General features: G+C 44.1%; 1 protein-coding gene across 3 annotated transcripts in view; it reads left to right on the top strand.

Annotated features, from left to right (window-relative positions):
• LOC139383698 (signal-induced proliferation-associated 1-like protein 1) overlaps nucleotides 1-9,348 on the top strand; it is an 85,013-nt gene extending 75,665 nt beyond the window's left edge. For 2 of the 3 annotated variants that reach the window (XM_071128252.1, XM_071128251.1), the window contains 7 exons: nucleotides 3,469-3,693; nucleotides 4,005-4,161; nucleotides 4,414-4,615; nucleotides 5,708-5,860; nucleotides 5,986-6,094; nucleotides 6,356-6,434; nucleotides 6,914-9,348. In XM_071128252.1, coding sequence (XP_070984353.1) covers nucleotides 3,469-3,693; nucleotides 4,005-4,161; nucleotides 4,414-4,615; nucleotides 5,708-5,860; nucleotides 5,986-6,094; nucleotides 6,356-6,434; nucleotides 6,914-7,057 — 1,069 coding nt within the window. In that variant the 3' untranslated portion in view covers nucleotides 7,058-9,348. The remainder of the gene's footprint in view (nucleotides 1-3,468; nucleotides 3,694-4,004; nucleotides 4,162-4,413; nucleotides 4,616-5,707; nucleotides 5,861-5,985; nucleotides 6,095-6,355; nucleotides 6,435-6,913) is intronic. The other variant, XM_071128253.1, reaches the window with a different exon arrangement.
• The last annotated feature ends 2,927 nt before the right edge of the window (nucleotides 9,349-12,275 follow it).

The following is a 12,275-nucleotide window of genomic DNA, read 5'->3' on the forward strand; positions in this document are numbered from 1 at the left end:
AAGAGCAGAAAAGTAAATAAATATAAACAGTATGGGGATGAGGTAGGTAAAGTGGGTAGGCTATTTACCTATAGACTATGTACAGCTGCAGCGATCGGTTAGCTGCTCAGATAGCAGATGTTTGAAGTTGGTGAGGGAGATAAAGGCATCTGCCATTCAACTGTATTAGGGCAACATTTTGACAGTGGAATCAACCAATCATATTTTGACTAAATGGGTGGGACCGTTTTTAGAAAAACGTATGGAAACTTCTGCCTTTTTTCAGGCCAACAGGTCACTGCGCAATCTGGTGAGTGGAACTGTGTTTTTTACTGCAGCACGCTTGCCGTTGTTAGCCATCTCTTTGAAAATAACTTATGTGTGTGAAACATGGTTGCATTTAAAGTGGAACTGACAGCATTTTAGCGCGTCTAGCGTCACAAATAGAACCAAGTTACGCAGACGCTCGTTGACTTGCACGGGCAGTGTGTGTGCAATGATTGAATCACGCACACGACGTGGGCGGTGTAGTCAGCATGTTAGTGTACGTCATGGAACATTGAGTCAAATATAACCTATTTTTAAAACCTCTTATGAAGTTGGTTTTGTAGCATAAGAATTTGATATTTTTGACTGATATTATGATTGTCTGTTTGTTTCATATCTGCAAAGTAGTTAAAATGATGTCAGTTTTACTTTAAACTTTAGGTCATCAGTTACTTTGTGGGCTAAACATGAAATTATTTTTGCCATGGGAGGTCATAGTTGTACATTTCGATTGGGAAATGCTTAATGGTTGTGTTTTTGTATTTTTATGATTGGGACCTACTGGCTTATTATGTCAGAGTTTATGGACTGCTTATCCTTAACATCATCACCTATGCAGTGGTGTAGTGGTGCCTAGAGAAGTGGGTATACTCAAATTTTGCCTAAAAGTTCCCAAACGACCTGCCCAGCGAAGGAAAGACACCCTGTGTGAAAAATCTTATCTTTTCCTATGTTTTCTTATGAGTTTTCCTATAGATTTTTCAGATTTTCACTCTCAAAATCTCACAAAAATATGTAAATTGAAAATATACTAAAAATGTGTGGTCTAACTCCACAACAATGCTTAAACCACATCGATCTGATTGGGTGGGCCTGTCAGGGCCTGGCTCCCTATAGTGCGTGGGCCTCTGTCCACCCAGGCCCATCCATGTCTATGTCCCTGATGCAAACAGTGCATGAGGACAATTGCGCATCACAAATAGCCTACTAACCAACTTTTCGGACTAAACTTTTTAATACTTGGTTTGATAACCCATTGTTGCCTTAGTTAGCATTTACTGGTTGATATCATAAGTTTAAACGTCTACCAGCTACTGATGTCATTCTGCTGTGAGCTGCTCCATGCCTAAACCAGTTGAGAGCAGCATGCTCTTGCTGCCTGCAGATGATATTCCACTGAAACTAGGCTATGTGTGCAGCGCTCGTGAATATATTTCAGGTGCTTTGTGATTGTGTAGGCTACTTTGTGCATGATTTCTCAGTTGATGGGGCTCCCAAGTGGCTCCCGAGTGGCACAGCGGTCTAAAGCACTGCATCTCAGTGCTAGAGGCATTACTACAGATCCTGGTTCGATTCCAGGCTGTATCACAACCGACCGTGATTGGGAGTCCCATAGGGCGGTGCACAATTGGCCCAGCGTCGTCCGGGTTAGGGTTTTGCCGTGTTAGGCCGTCGTTGTAAATAAGAATTTGTTCTTAACTGACTTGCCTAGTTAAATAAAGGTTAAATAAAAACAACAATATTATACCTGCATATACCCTCCACTACAACACTGGCCCTTTCTGCACTCTCCTACATGAGTGTGTTGGTATTACAGTATATACCTGCATACTGGCCCTTTCTGCACTCTCCTACATGAGTGTGTTGGTATTACAGTATATACCTGCATATACCCTCCACTACAACACTGGCCTTTTCTGCACTCTCCTACATGAGTGTGTTGGTATTACAGTATATACCTGCATATACCCTCCACTACAACACTGGCCCTTTCTGCACTCTCCTATATGAGTGTGTTGGTATTACAGTATATACCTGCATACTGGCCCTTTCTGCACTCTCCTACATGAGTGTGTTGGTATTACAGTATATACCTGCATACTGGCCCTTTCTGCACTCTCCTACATGAGTGTGTTGGTATTACAGTATATACCTGCATATACCCTCCACTACAACACTGGCCCTTTCTGCACTCTCCTATATGAGTGTGTTGGTATTACGGTTGCTGTCCTTTCAGAATCACAAACTAGTCACACACTGAAGACCTATAGGTTTGCCACTGTACAAACATGTCTATAATAGATATAAAGGCTGTTGAAATAATGTTTCAAGAAAGGAGTATATATATTTTTGGCCTGGCGAAGCGGTTTTATGTGCTGACTGAATGGAAGCTGATAATTCTGAGATTTTTACTCTGCTGGTCTCGGGAAGAAATTAAGAGTTCTCACTGTCCGAGACCGAGTACAAATGTATCCGACATTGAAACAAGACCCGAGGCACTCAATATGTGGTCTCGAGACCGGTCTCGAGCACAACAACACTGCTACAGTGTGTAATATAGTATACTACAGAATTCTATAGTAAGTACTGTAGTATTGTATAGTAAACTGTAGTAGTTTTTCATGTGGGACAGTTCTATTACAGTCTGCTCTTTATGCAGCCAATGCATTTCCTCTCATGTATCAATGTTTCATTCAGCAGACAGTGATGCTTTGTAGTCCTTATATATCCCCTATTGTCCCAGATGGAAAACTCCCAAGCCTTGCGGTTTGGTGGTGAGAGGTAGCAAGCAGCAACCTGCTGTATGTGTGTCTGTGTGTGTGTGTGTGTGCACATGCGTGTGTGTATCTGAGTGTGTGTGTTTGTGTTTGTATGTGCGCGTGTGTGTGTATGCGTGCTTGTTTGTGTGTGAGCCAGGTTCTCACAGAGAGAAAGAGAGCACTTGAAACACTGTGGAATGCTGAATGTGAGAGCTCAGCACTGTTAACACTCCTAAACCACAGTTCCTTTCAGTGAACAGAGCGTTTCCTCCTCTCCTCAGCCTCTCCTCTGTGGCTCTGAAATAACTCCACCAGACTAGTGACTGTTTTATTGTACACACAGCATGTCTGAGGAGGGAGACGCTCGCTTTCATGTCAAACTGGGGAGAAATGTTGTTTGAAATGTTAACATGGAAGAAGTCCAAGGACACTCTGTCCTATTTCTTTTTCTTCATGAATTTAAATTCTCATCTCAAGATGTGGAGACATCGGAGATGTCGTGTGTGGGGAAAGTAGTCACAATTACCATATGTTTTTGAAATATTGTACAGAAATGTGTTCATAGATGAGTGCACATTACAGAAATGTGAAGTGAAACACCGATGTAATGGTGTCTGTGAGTTATGAATACATTAGTATAAATATACCTATACTAACCCATATCCATGTTGTTCCGTACCAGTACTCTGAGCTCGGGCCAGTCTGGCAGTCCCATGGGTCCAGGCTGCAGTCCCAGCTCCTCCCAGGAGGAGTCAGCCCTTGCCACCTCCCCCACCTCTCAGACCTCCCTCTCCCCTGGAGGCCCCAAGAGCTTCTACCCCCGCCAGGGAGCCACCTCCAAGTACCTGATCGGCTGGAGGAAGCCTGGAGGTACCATCAACTCTGTGGACTTTGGCAAAACACGCAAGTAAGCATGGGGGGGCAGTAGAGGAGGAATGTTGAACATACATGTGTTTATGGACACGTCACTGAGGCCATTACACTGTGAGGGGTGTAAGTCATGTTGTGAAAGGATGTTCTTTCCCTATTGAAACAAATCTTACTGTTCTAGATTGTTGATGTTAGAGAGACTTGAGATCTGAGTCAACTGAGAGGAGATGCCTTTCCCACTTGTTGTGGCTCATGTTTTGTTTATAAACGAGTACAACACGCCCACCATGTGGTTGAACTGAGAACTGCAACCTAACACTGCTGGTCTTTGCACTCCCTCTTTCTCAGACGTCACCAGAGTGATGGGTTGCTGGGTGGCCAGCCCCAGCTCAGGGCTCAGCTCAGGGCCCAATCCCCCCAGCGGGTCACCACGTCCAGCCTGCAGGAGGACTTGAAGAAACTCATCACCCTAGACAGCCCCCCACCCTCCTCCCACGACCAAAAGGTAGCGGGCAGCACTGCTCTTGTGTTAACAGGCAATGTCACCATCATCCATTTTACCATGATAATTGTCAAATTGATGAGAACTCCCATGGAACTTCCAGAGTAGTCGATATGCTGTATTTGCTTGATGAATCCAAACTCCCTCCCCTGCTTTGCCACATACACTGGTCAACATGCTAAAGGCTAAAGGCTGAGTTTATGGGGTCAATCAGCAGCCTCACATTGCTCCTCTCTCTCCCCTCACTCTCTCCAGCCCTCTTTCCCCGTCCCCCCTCCCAGCCGGCGCTCCTTGCAGAGGACCCTGTCAGACGAGAGCATCTACAGCGGGCAGCGGGAGCCCGGGTTCAGCGGGCACAGACAGACATCCAACGACCTGCTCTTCAGCTGCTCCACCATACCCCGCTCGCCCACCGCCCGCCACGCGCCACCCCGACAACCCTCACACAAGTCTCTGGGTTAGCCTCTGATTTTCCTGAAACTAATCATTGAGTAAAGGCAATGCCTGTTTATCCTACATGGGCTCCATCTAAAACCAGAGGAGCACAGTTTATCATAGTGTCGTAGTGAAGCTGCACTTCAGTAGTTTGGTGGTAGATGGAAGACTGTGTTGCCAAACCGAGTCCTTTGAAGAATGTCTCTTCTGGTAAATTGGATACGTTGTAGTAACGTCGTTGTCTGGTAGACGGGATACTCTGTCTGTTCCTTCCTAACCTGCGTTTGCAGCTGCTGTTGCTAACTCAACGGCTAGGAGGTATCACTTCTGTAGTGAATAAGAGTTTAAAGTTCATACCATTCGCAACCAAAGCTCACGCTGATGTTGGCTTCGTTCTGTAGTTATTATCTAAACCATTCTGTCATCGGACCGTCGTCCTCACATCCTCGGAACAGGAGGTTATATTGTCATCAAGGCTTTATATAGGAAGGGAGAAAAGGGGTGTGTTTCATAGTTTACAACCTCTTCACGTGGGCGGGCCACTGAGTCGGGCCTAATTCACTCATGAAAACCCAAATCTCACATTTTAGAAGCTAAAATCACCTTTCATCCATCACAAATAATTTCATATTCAAACATTTAAAATGAACAACAATTCCATGTGAATCCGATAACTCTGATGTGTAGACTTTCCACTGTAGAGTTTATGTCATCTTATCCTTGATGAGAATATCTCAGATGACAACCGAACTGACATCATATTCATTAAGTACCACCGCATATGTTCAATTGTTAGGATTACCAGAATATAGTTCATTTCCCCCCACCTTCTGACGTTCCCAGAATCTCTATGTTAACCAAGGTGTTTGCAAATGTAACATCAGTTGGGTAGAGAGAGGAAAAAGGGGGGAAGAGGTATTTATGACTGTCATAAACCTACCCCCAGGCCAACGTCATGACAATAGACTGTATCAATGTATACTTATGTCCTTAAGTATGGGCGACTCTAAACAAGTTATGTGTAATCTTTTAGTATGTACTTTATTTGAAACCTGTCTCCACTTCCTCTGTTCTAATCTGCTGTCTCTCGTCCCCCCGCTCCTCTTCCCTGCAGGTGATCTATGTGAGTCGTCCAGCCAGGACCAGGGGGGTAGGAGACAGCAGCTGGGGGACCCATGCCTCATGCCCCTGCCTAACTCTGGAGCTGACCGTGCTCTGGACTGGTCCAACCTGGTGGATGCTGCCAAGGCCTTTGAGGGTAGGCAAAGTAAGCTGGAGATTTACTATCTTTACCAACCAGAGGGTAGCAGTGCCCTGTCTCTTTCCTGTGTGTTGTCAATCTGAGCTGTAACTGAAGCTGTAACTGTTGTGTTTTTCTCTGTCTGTCTTCAGTTCAGAGACTGTTGTCTGTTAATGATGTGAGCTCCAGCCCAGAGGCCACAGCCACCAGCCCCCAGCAGGCCGAACCCCAGGCTTCCCCACAGAGAAACACCTCGCCAGGGTAAGACACACTTACCTACTACATACCATGCACGTCCAGAGAATTCTGTAGACATAGGTAGGGCCTGGAGCTTATCCTAAAACTTGGGCCAGGTTTTTCCTGGCCAGGCAACATGATTATGAAAAACTCCTGGCCCTAGTCCTAGGGTCTAAAGCTGTGGCTTGCTACACCTCTTGACTATTTTAAGCCAATATGCCCCAGGTCATGCTAGTCTTATTATAGTTTAGAATATGGTAGTTAACAGTGTCCCCCGTCCCACAGTGAGAGCCCAGCTTGTCTGATGGAGAAGGTGAGCCAACTGGAGTCCATGGTGAAGCTGCTGCAGGATGACCTAAAGAAGGTGAGACAAGAAACAACCAGGTCTTCAGCACCGGAAGCTAAGCCTTAGTCTAGCCATCTCTACTCTACTGTTCACTTCTTACTAAACCTGGTGCCCTTTCCCTAACAGTGGTTAGAACAGTAGAAAGACCAGTTGAAAGAGCAGCCTTCTCAGTGTGGAAAGGTCAAACAAGTGTGTAGTGTGGATCCAGTTCTCGATATATCAGTAGTGCCCATTCGGCACAGGTACTTACTACTCTGCCTTTTAGTTATAGCTGCCCTGTATACATCTCCTGAGGACAGTATTAGAGAGTAATGAGAGCCTCCCACTCCTCTTTGTGTTAATGATGACTCCCTGTGTGTGAGGACAGTACTAGAGATTAATGAGAGCCTCTCCTCTCTGAGTTAATGATGACTCCCTGTGTGTGAGGACAGTACTAGAGAGTAATGAGAGCCTCCCACTCCTCTCTGAGTTAATGATGACTCCCTGTGTGTCCCCAGGAGAAGGATGCCAAGGTGTCCCTGCAGGCCCAGATACAGAGCCTGAGAGAGGACAACCAGCGGCTCCAGGAGGAGTCGTACAGCGCCTCGGCCAAGCTCAAGAAGTTCACAGAGTGGGTGTTCAACACCATCGACATGAACTGACTGATCCATGTGCTATTGAGAGGAACAGCTGAACACACGTGACCACAACACACTCAAACTCAAACTGATTCACACTATGGGTGCTCAGAACCACAGGACTTGCTTCTTTGATTTCTTCATTAGAACTGATATTCTGCTATTGACATGGACCGATTCACAGTGGATGTAAATGCTGTATGATCTACATGAACTGTTGATCCCATCATGATCGGCCATTATTCTTCAACACAGTGGATCTGTAGTACCACCACCACTAACGACTCAATGAGAGGTGTTTTAAAGGAGGAGATAGAGAGACAGAGATGACCAGCATGCAGTCCTTTCTTTAGGATTTGCTGGTACTATACTGTGTCCCTGCATGTCTGACAGAGATGTATTAACTTCCCTGGGCTATGCTGTGGAACCTTCTCATGTTGACCTTGTCCTTCAGATCCTGCTCCTTCATACTGTACTCCTCTCCACAGTGGAACAAATTGTCCATTGTAGGACAGTCGTGTGTTATTTAAGACATTCCCAGAAGGGAACAGTTCAGAAATGTGTGTTACATTCAGTTCATACACATACACACATATACCTGTTTGTTAACAGGTTCACAGCACGTTTAAGAGATTGCGAAAGTCCAAGTTGCATATTGAAGGTTTGAGTGATCAGCTGTTATTTTGTTAGCAATTTATGGAAAAACACGACGGGGCTGTCGCTTGTCCCCTAGAATTGAACTTGTCCCTTTCAGTACAAGACTAGAAAGGAAATGACAGGCAGTCTCTTGGCCTGTGTACTGTGTATTGGATATAGTTTAATATTAGTACTATTATGGTCGATGCCTCTCCCATTGATCCTCCATAAAGGGATGTAAAACATGTTATACAGGGTTGAGTATACCTCACATACAGTACTGTACATGACTACAGCTAGTTAACTGATGAAAAGTACTTAACTTGCCACATAAAAAAATATACAAATGAAATAATATGGGTGCCATAATGACGAGAATAAGCTTCAAAATTCATCATCAACCAAAGCTGTTCAACGATTTATTTTGTAAATATATATGAGCAGAAATGTTACCACTGCAAAACACCTTATATTGTTTTACCACTACACACTGACTCTCTGTGGACTGGGCTCATTTCAGGAGGGTAAGATGGGCTTACTGGATACAGTAGTTCCAGAATGTACTATTGGTTATTATATCAAAACAACTGGACTGACTGGGTGGATGACTGGAAGACCAGGCGTACTGTTCAATTCACTTCTAACTGATGATACTGATTCTACTTGGTCTATTTGATTATTGGTATGGTCCCATCCTCGCCTGCCTGCTGTATTGGATCCACAGTGCCACCTAGTGATGATAACATGTCGTTACACGGAAATACGTTCTATACCTGATCCACAGCATGTTACAAAGCCCCTGGTGCCACATGTATTTCATCCTCTTCTACTCTCTGTCGATGAAATCATGACATATAACGATTTTTATGTAAATCCTGAAATGCCAGCTACAGTCATCTAAGTCTATTAGTAAGTAACTTGGTAGACCCTCCATGGCTACAGTCATCTAAGTCTATTAGTAAGTAACTTGGTAGACCCTCCATGGCTACAGTCATCTAAGTCTATTAGTAAGTAACTTGGTAGACCCTCCATGGCTACAGTCATCTAAGTCTATTAGTAAGTAACTTGGTAGACCCTCCATGGCTACAGTCATCTAAGTCTATTAGTAAGTAACTTGGTAGACCCTCCATGGCTACAGTCATCTAAGTCTATTAGTAAGTAACTTGGTAGACCCTCCATGGCTACAGTCATCTAAGTCTATTAGTAAGTAACTTGGTAGACCCTCCATGGCTACAGTCATCTAAGTCTATTAGTAAGTAACTTGGTAGACCCTCCATGGCTACAGTCATCTAAGTCTATTAGTAAGTAACTTGGTAGACCCTCCATGGCTACAGTCATCTAAGTCTATTAGTAAGTAACTTGGTAGACCCTCCATGGCTACAGTCATCTAAGTCTATTAGTAAGTAACTTGGTAGACCCTACATGGCTACAGTCATCTAAGTCTATTAGTAAGTAACTTGGTAGACCCTCCATGGCTACAGTCAGTTGTACTATTAAAACCCCCACGCTTCCCCTTTGGTTCCCATTCTGTACAACCTGTATATATATCAAAGGATTCTGACGCTCATCATAATTTGCACCTTCCTTCTTGACATGTATTACAGCATGTGATGATGTTTCCTTTGAGCTGTGATGTGTAAAAATGTTTATATCTATTAAAGATATTTTGTTCAATTGTACCTTTGTAGTGGTGCCTGCAGACCCAGATGCAGATTTGGTATGCATGATGTAGCGACAGTACAGGCTTCCACTAAGCTTCCAGGAATCCTTATAGATTATTATTAGGTTCTAGATTATTACCTTTATTTACGTTTTCCCCACAACAACAATGCATTGGGCTTATGAACAAAAAGCTACATGGAGCCTATGGAGTACAGCACACCCCATATCTTCCCTGTTGGAGTATGACAATAGAGGATAACCCACCAAGGTGTTACCAGGACTTGACAGTCCAGTGGCAGCCTCAGGAGTTTCATACAGGAAAGTAATTTGTGATATTGGTATTGTTTTAATATTGAACCAGGTTTTTATTGCAAGAAACATATTTCTCATTGAGATTAACCTGGATAAATTAAGATTAGATACAAGGGGGAAAAAACTAAAGGGACCATATTTTTCCATTTGTGAATCTACTGGCGAAAAATGTTCTCCCTGCTGAGTTCAGAGTTGTTGACTTCCCCAGATGTTCTCTCTAGGTCCTAGGACATGATTTAGAACACGCTGTACTGTACACAGATCAGAACCAGTCCCAGTTTACTGATCCTGTTGATTAATGCAGCGAGTCCAGAGAGGAGCAGAAGAGTTTGGGGACGTCATATTTCACAAATGAAGAACTGCTCTAGCCCATAGAAACACATTGAATAAGCATTCATGGCAAAACAGACAGTCAAAACATAAATCATAAGGAATAAGGTGTTTCAGTGTCTGTCGTATACCGAAGAGATATAAGAAAGCTCAGGAATGATTTATATATTGTTGACACATATCTAACCCTTGTTTTGGGGGGCACAAATTCATTTGTTTTTACCGGTACCGGGTTCCCTTCAGATGAGTCCCATGACACTTGTGGGGGTCGTAGAACAAAGAGGAGTACACCACTGTGTTCGTGAGAGTCTCCCCTTTCCACCGAGTATATTGTAGGCCAACCCGGATGCTAAAGATGTTTTTGTGAAACGAAGCCCTTACAAAAACGAATATATCTAGCTGAAACAGATGGATTTCGCTGGAGATCTTTTTATCATGTTAATTAAATGATGCACGAGTCTAGCCCGTCTTAATGGTACATTTGACTGATGTACAGTGCCTTCAGAAAGTACTTTTTCCACATTTTGTTACTTTACAGCCTTATTCTAGAATTAATTGAATAGTTTTTCCCCTCATCTACACATAATACCCCATAATGATAAAGCAAAAATAAGTTTGAAAAAATACAAATGAAATATCACATTTACAGAAGTATTCAGACCCTTTAATTAGTACTTTGTTGAAGCACCTTTGGCAGCGAATACATGGGGTATGAAGCTACAAGTTTGGCACACCTGTATTTGGGGAGATTCTCCCATTCAATCAAATTTCAATTAAATGCATTTATATAGCCCTTCTTACATCAGCTGATGTCACAAAGTGTTGTACAGAAACCCAGCCTAAAACCCCAAACATCAAGCAATGCAGGTGTAGAAGCACGGTGGCTAGGAAAAACTCCCTAGAAAGACCGGAACCTAGGAAGAAACCTAGAGAGGAACCAGGCTATGAGGGGTGGCCAGTCCTCTTCTTGTGTTGGGTGGAGATTATAACAGAACATGGCCAAGATGTTCAAATGTTCATAGATGACCAGCAGGGTCAAATAATAATAATCACAGTGGTTGTAGCGGGTGCAACAGGTCAGCGGCCTCAGGAGTAAATGTCAGTTGGCTTTTCATAGCCGATCACTCTACCGCTCCTGCTCTCTCTAGAGAGTTGAAAACAGCAGGTCTGGGACGAGGTAGCACTTCCGGTGAACAGGTTTCCAGGTGAACAGGGTTCCATAGCCGCAGGCAGAACAGTTGAAACTGGAGCAGCAGCACAACCAGGTGGACTGGGGACAGCAAGGAGTCATCAGGCCAGGTAGTCCTGAGGCATGGTCCTAGGGCTCAGGTCCTCTGAGGGAGAGAGAATAAAAGAGAGAGAGAGAATTAGAGAGTGCATACTTAAATTCACTCAGGACACCGGATAAGACAAGATAAATACTCCAGATATAACAGACTGACCCTAGCCCCCGACACAAACTATTGCAGCATGAATACTGGAGGCTGAGACAGGAGGGGTCAGGAGACACTATGGCCCCGTCCGACGATACCCCTGGACAGGGCCAAACAGGCAGGATATAACCCCACCCACTTTGCCAGGAAGATCACGTCAGTGACTCAACCCACTCAAGTGGCGCACCCCTCCTAGGGATTGCATGGAAGAGCACCAGTGACGCAGCCCCTGTAATAGGGTTTGAGGCAGAGAATCCCAGTGGAGAGAGGGGAACCGGGCAGGCAGAGACAGCAAGGGTGGTTCGTTGCTCCAGTGCCTTTCCGTTTACCTTCACACTCCTGGGCCAGACTACACTCAATCATAGGACCTACTGAATAGATGAGTTTTCAATAAAGACTTAAAGGTTGAGACTGAGTCTGTGTCTCTCACATGTATAGACAGATCACTCCATAAGAATTTAGCTCTATAGGAGAAAGCCCTGCCTCCAGCTGTTTGCTTAGAAATTCTAGGGACAGTAAGGATGTCTGCGTCTTGTGACTATAGCATACATGTAGGTATGTACGGCAGGACCAAATCGGAAAGATAGGTAGGAGCAAGCCCATGAAATGCTTTGTAGGTTAGCAGTAAAACCTTGAAATCAGCTCTAGCCTTAACAGGAAGCCAGTGTAGAGGCTATCACATTTTTTGGTTCTAGTCAAGATTCTAGCAGCTGTGTTTAGCACTAACAGAAGTTTATTTCGTGCTTTATCAGCATAGCCGGAAAGTAGAGCATTGCAGTAGTCTAACCTACAAGTGACAAAAGCATGGGTTAATTTTTCTGCATCATTTTTGGACAGAAAGTTTCTGATTTTTGCAATGTTACGTAGAT

The sequence above is a fragment of the Oncorhynchus clarkii genome, chromosome 25 (assembly GCF_045791955.1).
Source record: "Oncorhynchus clarkii lewisi isolate Uvic-CL-2024 chromosome 25, UVic_Ocla_1.0, whole genome shotgun sequence".
NCBI lineage: Eukaryota > Metazoa > Chordata > Actinopteri > Salmoniformes > Salmonidae > Oncorhynchus > Oncorhynchus clarkii.